This window comes from Onychomys torridus, chromosome 17 (genome assembly GCF_903995425.1).
Source record: "Onychomys torridus chromosome 17, mOncTor1.1, whole genome shotgun sequence".
In the NCBI taxonomy this organism is placed as follows: domain Eukaryota; kingdom Metazoa; phylum Chordata; class Mammalia; order Rodentia; family Cricetidae; genus Onychomys; species Onychomys torridus.
Genome location: NC_050459.1, coordinates 34,196,360 through 34,221,803, shown reverse-complemented (window position 1 = coordinate 34,221,803; position 25,444 = coordinate 34,196,360). Strand labels below are relative to the sequence as shown.

At 36.6% G+C, this 25,444-nt stretch overlaps 1 protein-coding gene across 3 annotated transcripts in view; it reads right to left on the bottom strand.

Moving 5' to 3' along the window:
- Micu3 (mitochondrial calcium uptake family member 3) overlaps positions 1-25,444 on the bottom strand; it is an 83,213-nt gene that overhangs the window by 30,758 nt on the left and 27,011 nt on the right. For 2 of the 3 annotated variants that reach the window (XM_036209334.1, XM_036209335.1), the window contains exons 2-5: positions 18,027-18,180; positions 13,968-13,999; positions 3,656-3,734; positions 490-537 (exon numbers count right to left, since the gene is read on the bottom strand). In XM_036209334.1, the coding sequence (XP_036065227.1) occupies positions 490-537; positions 3,656-3,734; positions 13,968-13,999; positions 18,027-18,180 (313 nt within the window). The remainder of the gene's footprint in view (positions 1-489; positions 538-3,655; positions 3,735-13,967; positions 14,000-18,026; positions 18,181-25,444) is intronic. The other variant, XM_036209336.1, reaches the window with a different exon arrangement.

Below are 25,444 nucleotides of genomic sequence, written 5' to 3'. Positions count from 1 at the left end.
GCACAGTTTCCTCCACTGGATGAGAAGAACCTGAACCCAAAGCTCTAGCCAACCTTCCATACACACTGCTACATGTGTGCTAGAGTAAACCACTGCAGCAGACGGATGATGGGCATCTGGACACACTCACCAGCAGTTAGGAGACTCAAGACTTACTACTCTTTCACATTAGACTTGCAGAAACCTGGTTTAAATGCATATAATAGAAACTTTATAAATTATTGTAAGTTCTGATCTTTAGGGTCTCATGTAGCTTATCACCCACAGAGTAATATATTTCTAATTGAAGAACATTTTATTTTTGTCACAAGCCAAAATGTAGAGGTTTTTGACACTGACAGTGTTATACTTGACATTTTCCTGTGATATCTAGATATGAATTTGTACAACAGCTGACATACACAGGTAATTTCCAATAGTATGCTAAGGTATATTTTTAAGATCATAAGGAAAAATACATCTAGAAATAAATTTAATGAGTTTACTTACTTGTTAAAATACATAAAAGAAAAAGATATTCGGTATAAGAAATCACACCTAGAAGAAAACAGTATCAATTATGCTTTATAAAATATTAACTTACATTTCACAAACATAAAAGTAAAATATTGTATATAATAAAAACTATGAATAGTTTTAAAGTATATGCTAAATATTGTTTTAAATGGGACTACAATATTATAAATCATTGCAAATGTAGCAAAATTCATTTTATTTAAATTTTTCCACATGCCACTATAAAAATTCCTACAAAACATCCATTCATGATAAATATACTGGCAACAAAAGCAACACATTAATGTTTATTTATAGTTTAACTTTGAAACTTGTTACTTGTTGTTACTATGTGAAACATAAAAAGGTCAGAAAACATAGCCACTTTTTAGCAACACTTGAATAAAACATTTATATTTACTTGCTTAGAAATTTGATGTGTAACATTCAAAAATAAAACCTTACACTTACCAGTGTTTTGCTGTCAAATGATCATTTGCTACTTTTATAACAGTTTTTATCCTTAATTGACTCTAAGGATTTTTAGTTCAGTGGCCCTCACTTCATGTTTTCTGCATTGAGAGTTCTCTGTATCCCATAACTGTAAGTTTTACCAAGAATGTATATGAAGTAAATAAATACACATTCTGTTACCACAGTTTTCACTTCAAGGCCACTCCTTTCTACTGTTAAAGCTAGCGTTATAGCTTAATTGACCGAGAAAAGAGTGAAAAAATTAAGTTCAGAAATAAATCTACAATATTTACCTAGATTGCAGTCAATCTGATGTTCGGTAAAAAGTATTTAAAAAAAAAAAAGCACCCTTAAATAGATTGTGGACTTTAAATCTCCACTTATCTGATGTTCTTTGAGGCTCCATTAACTCTGTTACAGGACGAAGAGATTAGGAGTCACTCAGGCAGTTTGTCAGGGACATGAAGGGAACTACCCATGAGACTGGGAAAGCATTCTTTTCTGTTATACTAGAAGACGGTGACCTAGAGACAGATAGTTCTGGATGACTGCCATGAACGTTCTGGGAGAGAGATTCTGAAATAGTCAATGGCTATAAAAACATAACTATTCAAGAGTCCTCTTACTGTCTAATTTGCTCAGGAGATGACAAAGTATTATAGTTGATATAAAGAACTTTAAAATACCATAAAATTAATGATGACTAATTCAAGATTTCTCTTATGAAAAGATTAATTAACAGGAGGACTAACTGACTGCAGAGTCATGGCAGGCATTTTTCTGTAGGGCTACCTGGTTACTGAGTTGGATTAATATACACACAGGAAGAGAGAAGAAAGTGATATAATTTAAAGATAATGGTCAAGGAAAAAAGAAAATTCTGCTGAAGCTGACTACAGACTCCCAATGCTTCCTAACTATAAACAGAAAACAGAAGAAAATTAGAAGACTAACCCTTCGATTTACTTAAGGCTAAAAGTAGGACAAACAATAACATAATGTCAAATGCTACTATATAGTAATGGTACAGTCTTTTAAAGTAAAGGATACAGAAGATGTCAAGTAAATTATAGCAATCAGGAGGTAAGCAGGAGGATTGTAAGTTCAAGGACAGCTCTGGGCTATTTAAAGAGACCTTGTCTGAGTAGTGGAGAGGAAGGGAGAAGAAAGGACAAGTAGGTTTTGAAAATTCAATTAAAAAATTTTAAGAACTTCCTTAAAAACATGACAGTGTTAAATTATTATTTCTTGATATACTGCATGTTTTTTCTAAGTGTTACATACTGCTTTTATAAGAAGTTGCTTAAATTTTTTTTACCGAGTTATAGCTAAAAAGATTTTTAAATTAATATTTAGTAGCTTTAAAGATTTAGCTTTAAAAATTTCCTACCACTTAATCTCTGTATACACACACACACACACACACACACACACACACACACACACACACACACACGACACATAAATCAAGTAGTTCAATATTTGTCAACCACCTAGCAAGCTGGTTCTAAATTCTTATAAGACTACGGTTTAATGATCTTGCTAATATCAAGAATATGAGACAGATACAAAATATCCCATAGGTAATTAATGAGCAGGTGTAGTATTTAAATTTAGACTAATCCAAATAAGATTTCATTCTTCCATTACAGCAGCAACCTTTGAAGACCTCAGTAATCATAACTGGCCAATGGTTTCTATACAAATTAGAAAAGAAATTTGGACACTTCCATCACTGTAGAAACTTTTACTAACAGTGCTAAATGAATACTCTCTCCTGAAAAATAAACAAAGGCAGAAAGAAAACATAAAAAAATGCATATAACAATAGAGGGTTAGGTCTTCCAGGCTAACCTTTTCTTAGGTAAAAAGATTTCTTTCTTCCATGCATTTTTCAAATTATATCTGATTTATTTATTTTCCCATGAGATATATGAAGGCAAAAAAATTAAAATTTATTATCCTTACCTATTCTTTTTAAGTTTTGAACATTCTCAGTGCTATCATCTCACTCTAAAATGTGAAGACAATATTCTAAGAATATTTTGTTTTTGAGATGTATTTGCTTATGTAGTCTATTTTGGCTGTAAACTCAAAACTCTCCTTCTTCAGCTCCCGAGAAGCTGAGATTAGTGAAGTGGACCACCATGCCCAAATATCCAAGGAGTGTTTTAATATACCTGAGTCTAGTATTTCAACCCTAGTTTTAAAAAATATCCACAATAAAAGTGTCTCTTTCATTCATATTACATGTGAACAACTGGGAAAATATTACAAAAGGAAACTGCAATTAAACCCAAGATACCTTTGCTTTTTTTTTTTCTTTTAATCAAGGCATCATGTAGCACAGGCTAGTCTTGTATATTCATGAACTGGAGAAGTAACTATTATTCCTTAGATGCAAAATGGAATGATAAAAACTAACATTTGAAGATCTAATATTTTTGAAAAGTATTTCCTATGAGCAAATTTAAAATGGTTTTCAGTATGGTTGAAAATGATAATGCTAAAGAGGTCCTAAAGTATATATAATTGTGTATGTATATAATGACAACATAGTCCTTAATCACACTATACCAAATTATATTAGTTACCCAGAAATATTTGCATTTGGTGAGATGCATATATATATGTAATTTTAAATCCATGTCAATATTAAAATACATAGACACTAAGGTTAGCTTACCTCTTTCTTTAAGATTTCTAAAGAGCTTTGATGATCCCTTCCAAACTGGTGGTGTTTCTGAGAGCATCTGACTTAATTCCTATAAAAGAAGAATTGAAATACTGATTAGTAGTCAAATCACTTTCTTTCAACATGAATCTTAAAAAAAAATATAAGCATCCTCCCCAGGAAATTCTCCTTTTAAATGACCAGAAATGTGACATTAATCATCTTATTCTATACCTGCACTTTATTCCACTACAGTATTTGCCCAAAATGCAAATATCAAATATATGCTAAAGATGCTATATTAAACTTAATTAGAACTATTGAAAAATTCTGATAAATTTCCTAACTAGATGCATATAGCAAGACAACTAAGTTAAGATAAAACAGTAAGCTTGAGTTCTGGAGCGAGGAACAAGGGATTGTTTTATAAAAGCCATGTAGATTTCCTCATTAAAATCAGGTGACCAGCTGGCTCCATATTCTTCTTTGCTGCATGCCTGGATTTATCTGAGTTTGAGCAAAAGAAACAGATGAGCAAAGGAATATGCTAGGAATGAATAGAGTATTTTAATGGTAACGCAAAGAATCTTAATACTGGGTAAACGGAATATTGATTTGTACTCATCTTTCTTAAAGTAAATTATCACTGCTGGTGAGAAATTACTGGAGAATTTAAACAGTTGAACATTGCTTATATAAAAATATTTGGACAGATTATACATATTCTGCAAAAATAATAAAAATAAAAAAGAAACAACTATAAAATGGTTGGCTATAAGGAAAACCAGTGAAAGGATAATTTGAAGTTTAAAAGTTACTTTTTTCAGTAATACATTTTTAATGTAGAAGTCACTTCCAATTCTAGATCTGATCCTTATTTGTCTTACTGTGGTTTCCAACAATCCCAGTGTCATCTGAAAGCTTATGGAAATGCAGAGTAGCATTTTCTCTTGACCTCCTGAACTAGACTTGCATTTTCCCTGACTTCCAGGTGATTTTTATGCACATTCAAGTTTGAGAATACTTCAGACAGACTTTTCCTGGTAAGTGGAATCTAGAAAGTGCTCTGTGGTGTTTATAAACAATATTTTTAAATTGCAAAGCTGAGGTATCAGGAAAATAAAGAGACCATTGGGATGTCAAAGCAGAAGCATTTGAGGGGCTTTCTGGACGCCTCGAAGCCTGTGCATGGATTCTAGCATTCATTTCTTTCACAGGGGTTTATCTGCACTGCAGGTAACAGACGCCAAGCTGATGAACAGTGTCCAATAGGGGACCATGGCAAACAGGTAAGACTAGGATATTTACTATTTAGATGAAACTAAAATATTTTTGTCAAATTAAGAGATTAAAAAAATCCTCAATACATTGTACATACTTAAATTTATACTATTTCTCTTGTATAGATATTAATCTTCTCCCATTATAACTATGTATTCCAATCTCTGTTCTGATTTTAAAAATCAATTACTTTTGAGAGTCTTTATGTGATTAACAGTCAACTCATAATAGCTTATTTAATTCTACTAACCAATTCTCACACATATTTTATTTAGACCTAAACTGGACAAGTAATTTTCACAAGTCAGGCACATAGAAGTAAATTCTAGAAACTGATTCTCATTGATTTCAAGTAGTTATTTTTAATAAAAATATAGTTTCTCCAGGCCTAAGTCGTCTAGTTGCTTTAGTGATCATTTTTGTTATCTGCTAATTTTGATTCTTAACCTTTGCTAAAATCTTTGTATATCCATTCATGCTGGAAATTTGTTTCCTCACTCACAATACTTATCTTTTCTATTATACTACTGTTCCACATACAGTGAATTTGGCCTTTGTCTCCAACTCCTGGGAGGAAGAGGAAATCCATTAGTTACACTTGAGTGTACACTAAGGAAATAACTCAGGGTGGTGTTTGGTCACCAGAAGGAAGGATGGGAGCAAAGAGAGGTGGAGACAGAGATAAAGACATGATCAACAGTTTGGAAACTTACACCTCAGAAATAAAACCCAAGACAAGTCTAGACACTGAGCTCACTGGAGCCCATGAAGATGCTCAGAGAACGACAGACTGCCTCCATATGCACAGAGGATAGACATTCTTGGTCAGGATGCTTCCAGACCTATGAGTTTGTCTCTTCATTTGGGATATCTTAATAAATGTTTTTTATTTGTAATCCCAACTACTACATTTTTCTGAGTTCTATGAGTCATTTTAGTAAACTACTACACCAGATGTAGGAAAATCCTGGAACTATAGCCCATAAGGTCAGAAGTGAGGCACCTTAAGACTTCTGAACTGGGGTACACACCTGAAAAGAGAGCAGTCTATTGGGCACTATGTCTTTAAATTACTGGAGTCAGATACTAATTCTGGGGCGCCCAGTGCCACAATTACATTGCAGCATTGCAAGTAGGGAACAAATACACATTTGCTGAATTAATTTTACTTTTCTAAAGTTATAGGTGTTTTTAAAGAACTTACATAATTTTCTAAAGTGAGTATAGCTCTTTCATATAGTTAATACACACACACACACACACACACACACACACACACACACACACACACTACATAGGAAAATTGTAGGTTTAGAAAAGAAAAATTGTATTCAAAGACAAACCACACTTCAATTTTATTTAATACTTTTTAATCTAACTCTCTCATAGATATTGTATACAGCCATTTATTACTGTAAATATTGAATCTTTATTCTCTATATACTGTTTTGTATTTTACTTTGTCTTTTACATAATATAAATATATCTTTATGTAAAAGTCTTTATTTTGATATTAATGCCTACACACACAGTAGATGTTTATAATAGCACTTTTTAAAGTTAGCTGTTTACATTTTTAAAATACTAGGGACACAAAAGATGTTTATCTGTATAGTATTCATCAGTGTTTATTTAAATTGAAAAACAAAAAAACTAAAGTACAAGCATAGACAACCACACACTCCATCAGCTGTCAAAAGTGATAAAATCACTCATCATACAGCCTTTAGAAAAATCTACTGATACCTGTGAGAGAATGAGACCAAATAAAACAGCTTCCCAGAATCAGGAAAATTACTTTGATTTTCTAGGGCCTAGAAAACATCACCATCCTGCCACTTGCTGTTTGCTCAACCATATCTGTTAGGTCTAAAGCTGGATACACACAGCTCTAACACACCTATTTATTTCATTCTGTATTACTATGTTATCCATGGTACGCTACTTACAGTTATTTGATCCATTTCCCCAATGATTATATTGTTTCTAAATTTTTCACTCTTCCATCAGTGTGTCAGGAAACGTGAATAAGGTAGCAGGTGTGAACATTTAAACCTTTCTTTAGCATACATACCTATAAATAGGACCTCAAATATACATTTTAAATTTTATCAGCCATTACCAAATCCCCCCACAAAGGAAAGGCATCATCTATTTTTTCAATTGGTTCCTTCATGCCCTTGGTCAGTATTGACACTGTCCAATTTCTGGAAGCTAGCCATCTGGTGGGTGTGGAACAGAACATCATTGCTTTAATTTGCGTTTCTCTGGTTATTAGTTTAACTATTTTATATGTATTTGCTAGTTATTCGAGCTAGGTTGTCCATTTCTTATTGAGATGATTATCTTTTTAGTATCAATTTATACAAGTTCTAGACAACTATAGGGTCCTCTTTTAAAGTTGTTTTTTGGATAATAAATTATGAAAGCATTTTCCTATGCATCAAATATCTTTCAATGTTGTTGATGGGTTTGGGTAGCCAAAGTTTAAGTTATTTAATTTAGTAAAATCTGCCAGTAATTTCTTTTCAGGTTTACTTAGATAGTTCTGACAGTATGTGATACATAATAGGTTAAACATAATCATCATATATGTGAATGAACCACTGGTAAAATATGAACACTGTTGGTAAATATTATGCTGTGAAAAATACAATATGTACTTTTACAAATTTGAGATGATTTTCATAGTACCTATATACAACTATCATGGCATATTACGATGTGTTCATCTTTCTAAGTATATGAAATATGTTTTAATGAAGACTAAAGTTACTAGCCGTGATGCTTGGATAAAAAAGAACACAATCCATCTGCAGTTAGCTTTTATATGTGATGATGGATTCTGAGGATTAGCTTCATTTGCCCCAATAGGGAAAGCCTATTATTCTTATGCATGATTGGGGCATCAGTCTTTTCTCTACTGATTTACAGATCTTCCCTAAAATGCCTCTGGATTTTTCTATTACTATTATTATTCATCTTCATCTACTTAAAATATTCTTGCAATGATACAATATTATTTTAATTATCAACCTACTAGTAATCTTTATCAATCTTATTAATATGAATCACTTGTTTTCACTTCTGTCACCTCTTTATTTCCTTTTAAAACCATTCTAAGTATTTTAGAGTCCTTACTGAAATGTTTCAAAAAGTGAAAATTAAAATCAATTCTGTTGAAATTATATGAGAGTAAGACTAATACTAACAATAATTTGTAGATAAATTTGTAAGTATTATTATAAATAGTTTAGTTCCCATGAACACGATACTATATCTATCTTCCTTGAAAGACATTTTAAAAATGTTGTACATACTCTGTTAAGTACATGTAGCGGTTTGAATGCAAATGGGCCCCACAGACAAATCTTTGAATACTTGGGCTCTAGTATATACTGGTGGCTGTTTGGGGAGGATTAGGAGGTGTGGCCTTCCTGGAAGAGGTATGTCACTGGGAATCAGCTTTGAGGCTTTCAGATCAAGATGTGGGCTCTCAGCTATTCCTGCTGCCATGACTTTGCTTTGCCATCATGGTGCCTGACTGACCCTTTGGAAGCACAAACCCAGTTGAACACTTCCTTTTGTAAAGTGCCTTGGTCCTGGGCTTTGTTACAGTAACAGAAAGTTACTAAGACAGAAGTTGGAATCAGGGAGCGGGCTGTTGCTGTGACATACCTGGCCATGTGGTTTTTGGATGAAAATGGAAGACTTTGGGGTTTTAGACTAGTAAAGTGGTTGGATACTATAAACAGGGCTTAATGGACCATCCTACTAGGAGCCTGGGACACAGTCCTGAGAGCTATGTGGACTGTGGAGGCCCAGCTCAAGAGACTTTAGAGGGAAGCAAGGACTTTAACAGCAGCTGAACTAGAGGCCATTCTTGTGCTGTTGTGGGAAAGAATGTGGCTGCCTTCTGCCCTTGACCTAAGAATTTTCCTGAGGCTAAATTAAAAAGCAATGGACTAATTTCTTTGGCAGAGGAGATTTCAAGACAGCCTGATATTGACTCTATCACATGGTTATTTATAATTACTATGCAGGACTACAATGAAAGAGCACAGTGGAACAAAAGAAATATGAAGTGTACAGTTGGAAGACAAAAATAACATCAAGAAATTTAATGATGAAGTCAAGGCTTGTGCTGAAAGAGATAAAACTGAAGAGAGGCCTGATTGAAAATAGAATATATAGAGTAGTGCCCTCAAGGGGAGGTCGCAAGTAGCTATCAACTTGCGAAGGGGAAAGGCCTACAGAATTCCCCCTCCTAAAAACCAACAACAACGGAAAGCTGCTGCAAAGCTGATTCAAGAAGGCTCCATCCCAGTGGGCAGCTGAACCCGGCAGCCTCAGCCACATGGTTCTGGCTTTAAAGGGGTTATGCAATCTTCTTCCATGAAAAAGGAGAATGGCTGAGGGCAGGCACTGTATGGTGGGGCAGTCCCTGCATGAAGGTCCTGAAGGCCACATTGTGTGAAGCTGTAAAAGTGAAGCTTGGATTGTGCTGGACTCTCCAAGATGTTAGAGGTGCTGGAGACATGAGAGAGCTTCTGAGGAGAGACGCCAACAGGGAGTGAAACCATCCCAAGAACAAAGCTGGAAGGGCAGAGCCATTTCAGCCCTCTGACACTAGACACAAAACTGCAGGATTTGGAGTTTACCCTTCTGTCTTCAGTCCTGCTTTGGTCCAGAATTCCCTCACTATGCTGCAACACCTCCCTTATGGAATGGCAATCATATTCTGTGCCACTGTATGTGGGAAGTATGTAATTTGCTTTTGACTTTGTAGGTGTTATATACTTTTTAATTTTTTGGTTTTTCGAGACAGGGTTTCTCTGTGTAGTATGGTGTCTGTCCTGGAGCTTGCTCTGTAGATGAGGCTGGCCTCAAAATTACAGAGATTTGCCTGCCTCTGCCTTCCGAGGGCTGGGATTAAAGTTGTGTGCTACTACCGCCTGGCTCAATTTTGTAGGTGTTAAAATTAAGACATTGCCTTGAGTCTCAGAAGAGATGTTAGACTTTGGACTTTAAATGGTGTTGAGACTGAAAGACTATGAGGACTTCTAATGTTGCACTAAATTCATTTTGCATTATGACATGGCCACCAGAGGTCATGGGGGCCAAGAAGTAGAATGTGGTGGTTTGGATGAGAATGGCCCCAGAGTATAATATGTTTGAATATTTGCTTCCTTGTTGATGGCTGTTTGGGGAGCATTAAAAGGTGTGGGTGGCCTTATCACAATCCTGACTTCAAAAGCTCTATTGTAGAGCTACAGTAATAAAAACAGCTTGGTACTGGCGTAAAAACAGACATGTGGATCAATGGAATAGAATTGAAGACCCTGACATTAATTCATACACTTATGAATACCTGATTTTGGACAAAGAAGCCAAAACTGTACAATGGAAAAAAGAAAGCATCTTCAACAAATGGTGCTGGCATAACTGGATGTCAACATGTTGAAGATTGCAAATAGGTCCATATCTGTCACCATGCACAAAACTCAAATCCGAGTGGTTCAAAGACCTCCACATAAATCCAGCTACACTGAATCTAATAGAAGAGAAAGCAGAAAGTAGCCTTGAATTCAGTGGTACAGAAGACCATTTCCTAAATAAAACACCAGTAGCACAGACACTAGGAGCAAATGATTAATAAATGGGACCTCCTGAAAACGAGAAGCTTCTGTAAGGCAAAGGACAGTAAATAAGACAAAACAACAGCCTACAGAACGGGAGACCTTCACTAACCCCACATCTGACAGAGGGCTGATCTCCAAAATATATAAAGAACTCAATAAACTAGACATCAAAATACCAATCAATCCAATTTAAAAATGAGCTACAGATCTAGACAGATTTCTCAATGGAAGAACCTCAAGTGGCTAAAAGTCATTTAAAGAATTGCTCAACATCCTTAGTCATCAGGGAAATGCAAAGCAATGCAACTCTGAGATACCATCTTACACCTGTCAGAATGGTTAAGATCAAAAACACAGAAGACAGCTTATGTTGGAGAGGGTGTGGAGTAAGGGGAACACTCTTCCACTGCTGATGGGAGTGCAAACTTGTACAGCCACTTTGGAAATCAGAATGGTGGTTTCTCAGAAAATTGGGAATCAATCTACCTCAAGACCCAACAATACCACTCTTGGCATATATCTAAAGGATGCACAATCATAACACAAGGACACTTGCTCAACTATGCTCATAGCACATTATTTGTAAGTGCCAGAACCTGCAAACAACCTAGATGCCCCTCAACTGAAGAATGGATAAAGAAAATGTGGTACATTTACATAAGGAGCATTACTCAGCTGTAAAAAGCAATGCTATCATGAAATTTTCAGGCAAATGAAAAAAATGATCCTGAGTGAGGCAACCCAGACCCAGAAAGACAAGCATGGTATGTACTCACTCATAAGTGGATATTACATGTAAAGCAAAGGATAACCAGGCTACAGCCCACAACCCTTGAGAAACTAGGTAACATGGAGGACTCTAAGAGGGACTCACATGAAACACCTTGGGAGGGGGAAATAGATAAAATCTCCTGGGTAAACTGGGAGGAGGGGAGAGGAGTGGGGATGGGGATGAGAACACGAGAGAGTGGGGGGAGGTATTAGAGGGAGAGCAATGAAAGAGCTATTTGACAGAGGGAACCATTAAGGGGTTAGGGAGGAACCTGGTGCTAGGAAGAATCTACAAGGATGATCCCAGCTAAGATTCCTAGCAATAGTGGAGAGGGTGCCTGAAATGGCCATCCTCTATAATCAGATTGGTGACTACCCTAATTGTCATTATAGAGCCTTCATTTAGTGGCTGATGGAAGTAAATGCAGAGATCCACTGCTAAGCACTTGGCTGAGCTCCTGGAGTCCAGTCAAAGAGAAGTAGAAGGGATTGATTGTATGAGAAGGGGGTAGGGGTTTGAGCTCATGATGGGGAAATCCAGAGACAGCTGACCTGAACTAGTGGAAGTTCAGAGACTCTGGACTTAAGGCTGGGGAACCTGAAGGGGACCAAACTAGGCTCTCTGGATGTGGGTGACAGCTGTGTGGCTTGGTCTCTTTGTGGGGCCCCTGGCAGTGGGACCAAGATCTATCCCTAGTGTATGAAATGACTTTTTGGAGCTCATTCCCTATGGTGGGATACATTGCTCAGTTTTGATGCAGCAGGGAGGGGCTTGGTCCTGCCTTCAACTTGGTATGCCAGACTTTGTTGACTTCCCATGGGAGGCCTTATCCTCTCTGAGGAGTGAATGGGGGTGGGGGGATGGAGTGGAGAGGAGGGAATGGGAAGAGAGTAGGGAAGGGGAACTGTGGTTGGTATGTAAAATGAAAAAATTTTAAAAAATTATAACAACAAAAACAAAAAAAAAAAACAAACAGAAGAAGGAGGAGGAGGGGAGGAGGAGGAGGAGGAAGAGGAGGAGGAGGAGGAAGAGGGGCCCTGCTGGAGGAAGTATGTCACTGTGGGTGAGATATGAAGTTCCAAAGACTTGTTCCATTTTGAGCTAGCTCTCTACTTCCTATTTTTGGATCAAGGTGAGGGCTCTCAGCTGTTTCTGCTGCCACACCTTTGATTTGCCATCTTGAACCACAAGCCCAAGGAAATAATTTCTATCCTAAGTTGCCTTACTGCTTTGTCGCAGAAATAGAAAAGTAACTAAGATGGTACTCTTTTAAGTACGTGATAGATTTTGTTGCTATTGTGAAATGTATCTTAATGCAGTTTATATAACTGTCATTATAAATTTAAAATTAAATATCAGCCTGTTATTAACTTTGATTCATTAATTCTTATATATAGTAGTAACTGGCAAAACTTTTATTGGATATGATTTTTTAATTGTATTATTGCCACTACTGTAGTCCTTACAATGCCTCCTCTCCACACTTACCCTCCCCTTGTCCTCCTCTTTCTCCTCTATATATTATGGCCCTAATGTAGTACCTAAGAACTTGGCTACTTTGGAGACAGGTCCTTCAAAAATATCACTGTTATCATATGAGATCCTCCTAAATTAAGAGGAAAGACCAAGTGGAAACAGAGTGAGAAGATGGCCAGAGAAAAGGAGAAAATCCTCAAAATAAACCAACCTGCTAACGCCCTGACTTTAAGTTTCTAGTCTGCAGAACTATGAAATGATAAATGTAGTTTCAGTTGCTAGGCTGTGATACTTTATCAGGGCAGTCTAGAATTCTCAGCTAATGAGGTGTGTATGTCTCTTTGCTAGGTCTCTTGCTATGATAGCATGTACCTTTATCTTACATTTAACTGTAAAGAGAATGTTTCTGAAGTTTCACAAGGAAGCATGCATTTGCCATTATAAGCTTTTGAGAATTCCCTTTTACTAGTTAAGGAAGTTAAAAGTAGCTAACTTAAAAGCAGACACTCATCAGTATATTAGAAGCCACTTTGAAGCCCTCCCTGATGTTTCTACTGCCTGAATTTTATGTTAATTTCCCCCTTAGTATTGCCAACTGTGGATGAATCCTTTAATAGTGTAGTCTTATTTTCCCAGTTTTGAATTCTATCTGAATGGAGTTATATTTTTTGAAAATTTATTAGGTCTATTACTCATGTGCTGAACATCTTCTGTATGTAACTGAAGATTTCTCTAGGTATGAACACAGATGTGAAATAACCTAGTTATAAAGTATATTAAGTTTGACTTTGCTAGGTACATGTGAATGCACTGTTGTAGAATTTAACCTCAGGCATGAACCTACTGGGTAAAGAGAGTCTATACAGTTTCAACTTTGCAGAAATGATAATTGTTTCTAAACAAGGGACACAAATTTACACTCACACATGACAATTAACCTCTGCCTTCACTAGCACATGGAATTGCCAACCTTCTTCATTTACTGACACTATGAAGACTAAACAATACCACCATTATGTGATTTTAATTTGTAAAACACACACACATATACATAAACATATAATCATATATAATCAGATAATGTGCATGTGTGCCTACACGTGTGTATCATGTGTGTACATGCATATGTTGTAGACCAAGAGCTTTAACTTACCTGTTTAGAAAGTGACTTCCACGTTTTAGCAACTAAAATAAATATAAAATAATTAGATAATATTGTATGTAATGTAGATCCATATTTAGTAACCATATATAACCATAACTCAAAATCAAGCTTTTATGTTCAAAAGGCAGAAGTTTTTTACCCTCAATATTTGAATCTAAGATAGGATCTTTTCATGTTATCTACTTGTTTAAAATACTGTAACTTATAATAAGTATAATCAGTGTCACAGGATTTTTTTTTCCCCATAACTGGGTTATGGTTGGGCCTTTCTGGATTCCTGTTAAGTTAAGCTACTTAATGTTAAATATTTTATGGGACTTGAAGGACAAATACTGATGCTTATAAAATATTCATGCTGGAATCAGCTGAATGAGCACTTGTGGAGTAATTCATCGGTGAAGGTCTGCCCAGGATAAAAATGATAGTGTCCAACTATAGTGACAAAGAGAAGAGGAGCCAACAGAGAGCTGGGGAGTTCTTCTCCAATCTGCATTGTCCCTTCTGTATATGGCTGTTCTAGAAGTAGTTTGGAGACACAAGTGTAGTAGCTGAATAAAATATCATTTTCTTTATCATGTCGATGGTCTCAGTTTAAACAGTAAATACAGGGACAGATGCACAGCCCAAATTGTTGTTTCTCTTGTCAGATTCTGCCATTGTAAATGACTAAGAATTATCTCCAGGTTTGTAGGAATTAAGTTCTACAGTATATCTGCATTAGGAAAACTGGTGAACTATCAGTAATTGTTTCTACTTAGCAAGGCTGCATAATTAAATATATACCAAATCTAAACTTATACAGAAGGCACATTGCTATGCAACTCTCTTCTTAAGGCAATATACTAACTCGTCTTGAGATCAAAGGTAAAAATATACTTTTATAAAATTTTGAAACTAATTTTTCTTGGAGATCAATTCTTCTCTATTTTATAATAAATCTTTCTTTTACCTAGGTAGTATATATGAATAGAGATCAAGCAGAGAAATCACAGGATTGGCATGTAACCTTACCTATGCTACTGTACACATAATTCTGCAATGGTTCCTTTTAGTAAGTAGAACAATGAAATAACAGTTCGGAAAGAGTGTAAGAAAAATACATAAAAAGTAAAACTACATGGACATGTTCTTATGCAATGCTCAGAAGCTATTTATCCAACGAGGAAGTTAGATTTACTCTTGAGTTTGTGGTTTCATAAGATTTCCAGAGTAGATTATTCACAAAAGACATATTCATACTGCAGGAAATGTACCATGTTCAATATTATTAGCTGTTAAAGAAATAAAGACTAAAGAACCATTAAGATAAGTCTTCAAAGGGTGTTCTGACTTTCTAAATTCTTTTATCATAAGAAATCACTGAGTATATAAATACAACAGGTGGAGGGAGGCATTAAATTTATAGTAGATTTAATATTAGAAGTATTTTATTTCTCAAGTTATAGGCTGATGTTAATTATATCTGTGATACATTTTTGTATCTGAACTAATAGTGTATTTTTACACATGTAAACTAAAATTGTTCTTGATGCTATAGGAAAATAACTACATATTCTAATTCTAGAAGGGAAATTTACCCTTTAAACTCTAAAGAGAAAAATAAAATAATTCCCCAAAAAGTTACAAAAAACAATGTGGTATATATATTTTACAATTAACATTTATTTGAGCTACAATTACTAAGTAAATACTTAAATAAATTTTCCTATTGAATGTCATCATAACATTATATCAGAGATCTTAATTATGAACTCAAGTGATCACAATGATGATGACAGATCCAATACTGGATCTAGTCTTCTAGCCACACACAATTTATTCTCAAAAAAATTCTTCATGAGGTTACTATTACCTCATGTTAATAAAATTAGTATAGAGTACTCAAAATTAAAGAATAACTCACATTATACCAAGTTAATTAAGGCAAAGGGCTATATATCTTATCTTAGCCTTATAATTACTATTTAAAGAGCCCTATTTATTTTTCAACTTTTTCTCCCCTATGCATTTCCAAAGTGGCTACTGTAAATACACCACTACTGTCTTGATTGTGTGTTTTTTCTCAGGCCTTTCCCTCTAGTCAAAACCAAATTCTACTTTTCAGATTTTGGGGGATTTAAAATCTTACATGATCAAGCCTCTCACTCAGACTCCAATGCAGCTGCATTTCCTTTCCCTGTCATCTGAGCCGAGCAGCTCACTAGATACTTGACAGTCACTGCCTTCAGTTCCTCATCTGTATACCACTCTGCAATCTAGCCTTTGTCCTAGTCAGTCCCTGAAACCCTCAGCAACCTTCATATTACTAAGTCTAGAATCTACTCTGTCCTTGTCTGACTTCGCAGCAGTGTTCCACTCACTGGACCACTACAGCCATTTCCTTTGGCCTCTATGACTGTACCAGTCTACATTGGTTTTTTGTTTGTTTGTTTGTTTTCTTTTTTCTTGTGTCTCTGGATAGTGCTCTTGAGGCCTACCCTTTTCTAGCATTTGTACATCCGGAAGTGTAGGAGTTCCTCAAGGATTGGTCCCTGTCATGTAAAATAGTATAGTATTTCTATGGACAACTTCAACATACATATTATTAACTACGAATCATGTACAGACAAACCCCCAATGTTCAGACCTCTCCCTGATATTCACTTAGAGTATTCAAAGCACCTAAAGTCAGTTCACTGAGGGTTGTGATGAAACTCAGCAGAAAAGCACTTGCACAGCATATACAAAGCCCTGGATCTAATGTCCATCCAGCACTGAGGGGTGGGGAAGAATTAAAAGCTAGTTTGCACAAGTTTGCAAAATTATTGAAAAAATTTTAAAGTTTGGTTTTGCTCTGGAGGAAAATGGCTATAACTGTTTTAGTCTAAATTATCATATATTTTTATGAGAAACTGAAGCAAATACTAGCCAGTTTATTTGGTACATTAATTTTTAGTTAGTTAACTTTCAGTGAGCTGGAACTAGATAAATTCAACTTACATATTTGATACATCTTAAATACATCAGTCAAAAATTCAGTGACTTTCTTTCCTCCTCAACTTCATTCTTACCAACCAGCCATCCAGTTAATCTAGCCCAAACCCCTTCATTCTAGAGAATCTTTCAATACATCTCTGGAGAGTTTGAAAGCCTGAACTACCACTAGCAAGCTGTGACAGTGTAAACAGAGAATGCCCAAGGTCAGAAGAAAGTTGTCTTCCCTTTCCTGACTACCTGTTATCTGTGAAGTGGATTTTCTTTTTACACTTCATTGAAAAGAATGTATTAAAATAGGCTGGGTATAAAAGTGTATACAAGAATCTTGCTATTTTTTAAACAGGTTTCTCTGTGAGTTTTGATGCCTGTCCTGAATCTTGCTTTGTAGACCAGGCTGGGCTCGAACTCACAGAGATCTGCCTGGCTCTGCCTCTCATTGCTGGGATTAAAGGCGTGCACCACCACCACCCACCCAGCAAGAATCCTGCTGCTTTTTATTAAGTCAGTTATAAAGCATTTCCAAAACTGCAGCTGTTCAAATGTTTGAAAACCACTCCTTTAACATGTGGAAAAGTGGGATAGAATTAGCCCATCTTTATACTTCAGGAGCTATGACAGAGGCCGAAGACAGAAAAGAAGAATCCTTGAGCAAGGCTAACTTCAATGCTAGTCCTCTAAATTACTTTACTCATTTTGGATACAAGAAATAATTAGGTAGAACATTAATCTCTTATAAGAATATCTCAAGGAAGGTGGTGTTGAAGTTTAATATATAAGGAAGTGACTCAAAATTTCTGCAATTTTAGACATAATAAAGGTTTTTAAGATATATCAGTCCATAAACATTGCATAACACAATGAATTCTGAGTTGTCACATTGCTTTTGTTATGTATTCTAAAATATGTATATGATCTCATATTTTTTACTAACTAGAGATTCTTCTCTTCAAAGTTCACTTTTATTGTCATCTATTTAACCAGACCAGAATTGAAAATTATCACGATACTATTAATATATTTTAAATTATTATGAAAGTAAAATTATAAAGGCAATTTAGAATATTTACTTACATTTGGGCTCATCTGTTGTAACAGCCAAAATAAAATCATATGGAGTCATGAATAACTGTCCTTCACATTCTATAGATGCAAATAAACGAAATCGTCTCTCTCGAGATGTAGCGTAGAGGTCCAAATCTTCAGTAACAGCTCTGCCAGTAGCAACCTATGGTTAAGAGAGCAGGAAAATATTAACTTGGAGGAACACCACCACCTTTACGAAGATGGATGCTTTTAAACTATTAAGAGCCAACTGCTCACGTAAATGTAAAAGAGTGAAAACTTTCTTTCTTATAACCCCAATCCCTTCATAAAACCTCAATCTCTTCATAAGGAAAATTTTTACAGTAATAAAATGAATTGATGTTTGAAGGATCCTACCACAGTGTGACTAAGGGATTGAGGAGTTTTAAACTGCCACCCATCAGAAGGGTCCTTAGGATTTAGTTGGAGAGAATATTACACACCCAGTCCTTGCTGAGTGCTTAGTGTGTGATCCATGGTCTTATCTATGTCTTTTCTAGGGAGAAACCAATGCCTTCAGGGTGGTTGCTTATGGCTATGACTATCAGTACAGAAGCCTTGGGACAGTGATGCTTGAGGGTTAGAGCTGAGATCATAATCTAGAACAAAGTACAGTTCTAGTAGAATATAGCATCAATGGTATTTGTGAATTCTGCATAGAGTCAAAATGAATAGGATTAGCAGGTACGTGTACACAGGCATTCGGAGAGTCCTCTACTTCCCTCAAGGCCTTTCTTTGTAGACAGACACACAAAGCTTGAAAATATTTAACAGTATCTACAAATGATACTTTAGGATAAATTTCTAGAATTGACTGGCCAAACTGTGTCTTAGATACTAGCAAGTTGCCTTCAAGAAATGTATTTATGTGATTATAAATTAAGTTGTTTTTTTTTAAATTTTTATTTTTCTGGAGCTGAGGACTGAACCCAGGGCCTTGTTCTTGCTAAGCAAGCACTCTACCACTGAGCTAAATCCCCAACCCCATAAATTAAGTTTTTACATGTTAAAACATATTTATATTAGAAATAAATCTTACTTAGAATGAGATTATCTCTCTTTATTTTGTGTCCATGAAGTTATTTATTTTATATATATTATATATTTTATATATATATATATATATATATATACACATTTATTTATTTTATAATTAACTTGATTTCACATATCAGCCATGGATTCCCGTCCTCCCTCTTCCCACCCCACAGCCCTCCCCCGTAATCCACCCCCTATTTCCACCTCCTCCAAGGCAAGTCCAGTCCCCCGTTTCCTACACCAAGGCTGAGCAAAGTGTCCCAGCATAGGCCCCAGGCTCCAAAAAGCCAGCCCATGCACCAAGGTCAGGTCCCGGCTCCACTGCCTGGGAGCCTCCCAAACAGTTCAAGCTAATCAACTGTCCCACTTATCCAGTTCCATGAGGGTTCCTCAGCCATTGGTTCACAGTTCATGCGTTTCCACTAGTTTGGCTATTTGTCCCTATGTTTTTTCCAATGATGGTCTCAATACCTCTTGTTCATGTAATCCCTCCTCTCTCTTATCTATTGGCCTCCCGGAGCTCCACCTGGGGCTTGGCCATGGATCTCTTTATCCACTTCCATCAGACACTAGATGAGAGTTCAATCATGACAGCCAGGGTGATTGGTTATCTGATCACCAGAGCAGGTCAGCTCAGGCACTCTCTCGACCATTGCCAGTAGTCTACAGTGGAGGTATCTTTGTGGATTTCTGTGGACCTCTCTAGCACTCTACTTCTTCCTATTCCCCTGGGGTCTTCATTCATCATGGTATCTCCCTCCCTATTCTCCCACTCTGCTCTTGATTCAGTTGGTATCTCCCGCTCCCCTAAGCTCTTTCCCCCAACCCTTGCCCTCCATTACCCCACCACCCACCCCCATTTTGCTCATGTAGATCTCATCCATTTCTCTGTTGTTGAGTGATCCCTATGTCTTTCTCAGGGTCCTCTTTACTATGTAGCCTCCCTGGAGTTGTGAGTTGTAGTCTGATTATCCTTTGCTTTACATCTAGTATTCACTTATGAGTGAGTACATACCATGTTTGTCTTTCTGAGTTTGGGTTACCTCACTCAGGATAATTTTTTCTAGATCCATCCATTGCCTGCAAGCTTCATGATGTCATTGCTTTCTCTGCTGAGTAGTACTCCATTGTGTATATATTCCACATTTTCTTTATCCCTTCTTCAGTTGAAGGGCATCTAGGTTGTTTGCAGGTTCTGGCTATTACAAACAATGCTGCTATGAACATAGTTCTGCATGTGTCTTTGTGGTATGATTGAGCATTCCTTGGGTATATGCCCAAGGGTGGTTGGTATAGCTGGGTCTTGAGGGAGGTTGATTCCCAATTTTCTAAGAAAGCACCATATTGATTTCCAAAGTGGCTGTACAAGTTTGCATTCCCACCAACAGTGAAGGAGTGTTCCCCTTGCTCCACATCCTCTCCAACATAAGCTGTCTTCAGTGTTTTTGATCTTAGCCATTCTGATGGGCATAAGATGGTATCTCTGAGTTGTTTTGACTTGCATTTCTCTGATGACTAAGGATGTTGAGCAATTCCTTAAATGTATTTCAGCCATTTGAGCTTTTTCTGTTGATAATTCTCTGTTTATCTCTATAGCCCATTTTTAATTGGATTCTTAGGTATTTTGATTGCTTTTGGTAAGATTGTCATTTTTACTGTGTTAATCCTACCTATCCATGAGCATAGGAGATCTTTCCAATTTCTGACATCTTCAATTTCTTTCTTCAGGGACTTAAAGTTCTCGTCATACAGGTCCTTCGCTTGTTTAGACAAATCCTTATCCAAACTAACCAAAAGGCAGAGAGAGAGAGAGCATCCAAATTAACAAAACAGAAACAAAAAGGTGGACATAACAACAGACACTGAGGAAATCCAGAGAATCATCAGGTCATACTTTGAAAACCTGTACTACACAAAATTGGAAAATGAAAAAGAAATGGAGAATTTTCTGGATAGGTACCACATACCAAAATTAAATCAAGATGAGATTATAAACAATTTAAATAGACCTATAACCCCTAAGGAAATAAAAGCAGTAATAAAGTCTCCCAACCAAAAAAAGCCCAGGGCCAGATGGTTTTAGCACAGAATTCTACCAGAATTTCAAAGAGCTAATACCAATACTCCTCAAATTGCTCCACACAATAGAAACAGAAGGAATATTACCAAATGCTTTTAGTGAGGCTATAATTATCCTGATACCCATACCACACAAAGACATAACTAAGAAAGACCAATGTCCCTCATGAATATCGATGCAAAAATACTCAATAAAATACTGGCAAACAGAATCCAAGAACACATCAGAAAAATCATCCATAATCAAGTAGGCTTCACCCCAGAGATGCAGGGATGGTTCAACATACGAAAATCTGTAAATGTAATCTACTATATAAACAAGTTGAAAGAAAAAAACCCCGAATGATCATCTCTTTAGATGCTGAAAAAGCCTTAGGCAAAATCCAACATCCCTTTATGATAAAGGTCTTGGAGAGACCAAGGATACAAGGAACATACCTAAACATAATAAAGGCAATATACAGCAAGCCAACAGCCAACATTAAACTAAAAGGAGAGAAACTCAAAGTGATGCTACTGAAATCAGGAACAAGACAAGGCTGTCCGCTCTCCCCATATCTATTCAATACAGTACTTGAAGTTCTTAGCTAGAGCAATAAGACAACAAAAGGAGATCAAAGGGATACAAACTGGAAAGGAAGAAGTCAAACTTTCACCATCTGCAGATGATAGTATAGTACACATGTGACCGCAAAAATTCTACCAGAGAACTCATACAGCTGATAAACACCTTCAGTATGTGGCAGGATACAAGATTAACTAAAAAAAAAATCAGTAGCCCTCTTATATACAAATGATAAACAGGCTGAAAAAGAAATCAGAGAAACATCACCCTTTACAACAGCCACAAACAACATAAAATATCTTGGAGTAACTCTAACTAAATAAGTGAAAGACTTGTATGACAAGAACTTTAAGTCTTTAAAGAAAGAAACTGAAGTAGATGTTAGATAATGGAAAGATCTCCCATGGTCTTGGATAGGTAGGATCAACATAGTAAAAATGTCAATCTTACAAAAAGCAATCTACAGATTCAATATAATCCCCATAAAAATCACAAAACAATTCTTCACAGACCTTGAAAGAACAGTATTCAATTTCATATGGAAAAACAAAAAACCCAGGATAGCCAAAACAATCCTGCACAATAAAGGAACTTCTGGAGGTATGTGGAGACCCACAAAGGTTTCATAGTGAGATCTGAGCTTGCTTTATCCAGCAGGGCTGCATTAGAGGATTTCTTGACGATGTTTGTAGTTACCAGGTGATTGGAAGGGTCTGTACTTAGCTGTGCTAGGAGGAGGTCTTTTGCTCCACCCATTGGTGTGCCTATAAAAAGCCTTTAGAAGATACTGGAGAGGCCAGTGGATTAAGATCCAGGCCTTCCTGAGGCTATCCTGTGTTTCTATCTGTTTCTCTCCCCTCTATCCCTCTATTAAAATATTTCTCTCTCCTCCCTCCTCCCTCAAGAGTACCTTGGGGAAAAGGTAGGAGTGGGCCTCCCATAGAGAAATGGATAGCCACCCCCCATTGATGGTGCCAAGAATAGGCACCAGGGACTTAGTGAAAGGAGGATTGGAGGCTCCATAGGAAGCAGTTGGGCATGTCTGGTTTTGTAGTATAATGAAGATGGGGGTATTCTACTTTCAAGAGTATAGATAAAGTAAGGTGGCTGAAAGAAATGCCGAAGTAAAAAGTTAGGCTGCAGTGAGTATCTCTATCTAGGTTTCTTTCTTCTCTCTCTCTCTTAATTTCTATCTATAAAAACTAGGAAAGAAATGTAAGATAGAAATATAGTGTAAAAAGAAACTTAAGATAAGGTAGAATAGGAATATAATGTAGAAAAAGCTTTGGGTAAGATAGTAAAGCAACAAGACAGGGGAGCTGTGTTCTTGGGACTATGAATGCAGACTCCTGGGAAAGTCATGGAAGTCATGAAAAAAATACTCTGAAAGAAAATGGGCAGAAAAAGATCCCTGTGGATAGCTTAGCTTTAAGCCCTGAGTGGCAGGGGGAAAAAAACCATTTTTCTGAGGCAGACAAGGGTGTGACCAAACCCTCTGCTCAGTTGTGGCTGGATAAAAATTCTTGCTGATAACATCGTACTATCAGAGTTGGTTTCCTCTTGGCAAAAGCAAAGTTTAGGGAACAGAAGTCTTGGGAAAAACCTAGTAATCTCTCTCTAAAAAACTGAGAGCTTTCCAGGTCTTTTCTTTTCAGAGTTCTTTTCTTCCTATAAGGGCAAAAATTAGATTCACCTGGAAATAACATCTATCAGAATGGGAAAAATCACCTGTAATGGCCCTAGAAAAAACGAAACAAAAATCCCTCTTGAAACATGTCAAATCCTCTCTGCTAATCCTATCTCCCCTACAAGCCATTATTAGAAAACAGCAGCCAGAGTCCCCTGTTGCCAGAGCTGGTGCCCAAGAGAGTGCAGGTGAAAAAGCCCAGCAGAGACAGCTTCTCCCCAGGGTGGAGCCCCAGCACAGGTGGTGCAGGACTTGGGGAGGGGCTGCTGGCGTGGAGGAAGCAGGGAGGCTTTGGGATCCTCCCTGCAATAAAAACAAACAGCTATAGGTGTGGCTGTTCTGGGACTCTTGGTTGGTCCCAGATTCAGAAAAAGAGTGTGGTGCTCTTAGTGTAGGTCCTGAGCTGCAGCAGCATCAGTGACTCTGTATCTTGGGGGAGGAGGCAAGCAGGGACAAAGAAGTTCTAACTGGGGAAAAAAATCTCTCTGAAAAAGCTCTCATTCCTTTTCAGTGATCTGGTGAGGTGGGAGAGTTAAGCACCAAGAAGTTTTCACTTCTGGCAACAAGCATATGTCTGAGTGCACATGGACACCTGTGATCTGTTCTGGGGATGGTACCAGGTGAAAAGCTTAATCTTGTCTCAAAAACCTCCCGTGATAAAAGAGCAGAAACTTGATTTTGACTGTGTGAACAAAACCGGGAACACCATTGGCTGCAGCTGAGTTTTCTCCCAGGCCCTGAAAGGCACCTTGGGAAATGTAGTTTGTAACAGTGTGACAGTATAGAGAAAGGTAGCTTGAGAAATGTAGTTGGTAAAAGCCAGGTGGCATAGGCAAGCGGGCCCAGAAAACAATGCAAACAGACTGAGACAAAAGCTTTCATTCCCCGTAACAGATCGAGCAAATGCATGTTTTAATTCATTTTAAATAGCTTAAGGAGTTAAAAATGCCACGTTTCCCACAAGCCTTGTTAGCCTTACCTCATGAAAACAAGAAATAGGTGAAAGCTTGCCTGTCAGGAGACAATTAAAGTGCTAATGCTATTTGTCAACAAGCCACTTTGAAACCTTTTAGAAAGCAAGGGAAAAATGGTCAGATCACCAGAAAATTGCTTGTGTGTGCAAAAAACTTATGGTCTAATAAAAATCTATCGAAGACAAGACATCCTTGAAAGAGCTCATGGCAATCTTAAGATACAGCTTCAAAAAATTAAGAAGGGGGAAAACTGTACCTTTAGTTACCAAATAAAGCTTGCTGGCTACCCACAGGAATCTTGTATCAAAACTGACCATGAACTCTAAACTTTAGAAATGAAGCAGTTTTGAGTTCACCTACAATTTTAACTGTAGTAACTCATGATTTGGGAACTCTGTCTTGTTGGAAGAAAATATAACAGTTTTGTTAAGAGAGTCTTTCTAGATGTGTGCGAAAGTTTGTAAAATAGACCTATAGAGTTTCTTTTTGAACTTAAGTTTGCAAAAAAGTATAAATATGTATAGTGATATTCATGCTACTTATAAATATGTAAAAAGTGTAAATATTGAATGTAAGTTTGTAAAAAGTGTAAATATGTATAGTAATGTTCATACTAAAATTGTTTTTATTATTCCATCAATATCTGTCTAGTCTGGACAAATTAGGTAACATTAATTTTTAAATAATAAACCAAATCAATCACTTTAGAAGCATCTTGAAGTTTTTATTACTCCTTTACCTTCAGATATATTTGAACACTTTTTATGATAGCTCAAAATATGATTTTATGGTCTCAATGGCCCCTAGAAAACATAAATGAAGGTGTCATAATTAGGGGAGCTTTTTTCTGTCTTCTTCCTAAAAGTTTCTATTCCTCCTCTGTTTCTTTTTAGAAAGGGGTAGGCCTCCCACAATCATGTTAGTTTATACAGAAATTCTACTGCTGTGATAGGAACACAAGTATAGATGAGCTACTTAAACAGCTGAAAGTGTCTTTATAATTAGCATAGGCTTTTGTTTACTTGAGTTGATACTTCGGAGTGTTTTGAAATGACTCTTTTCT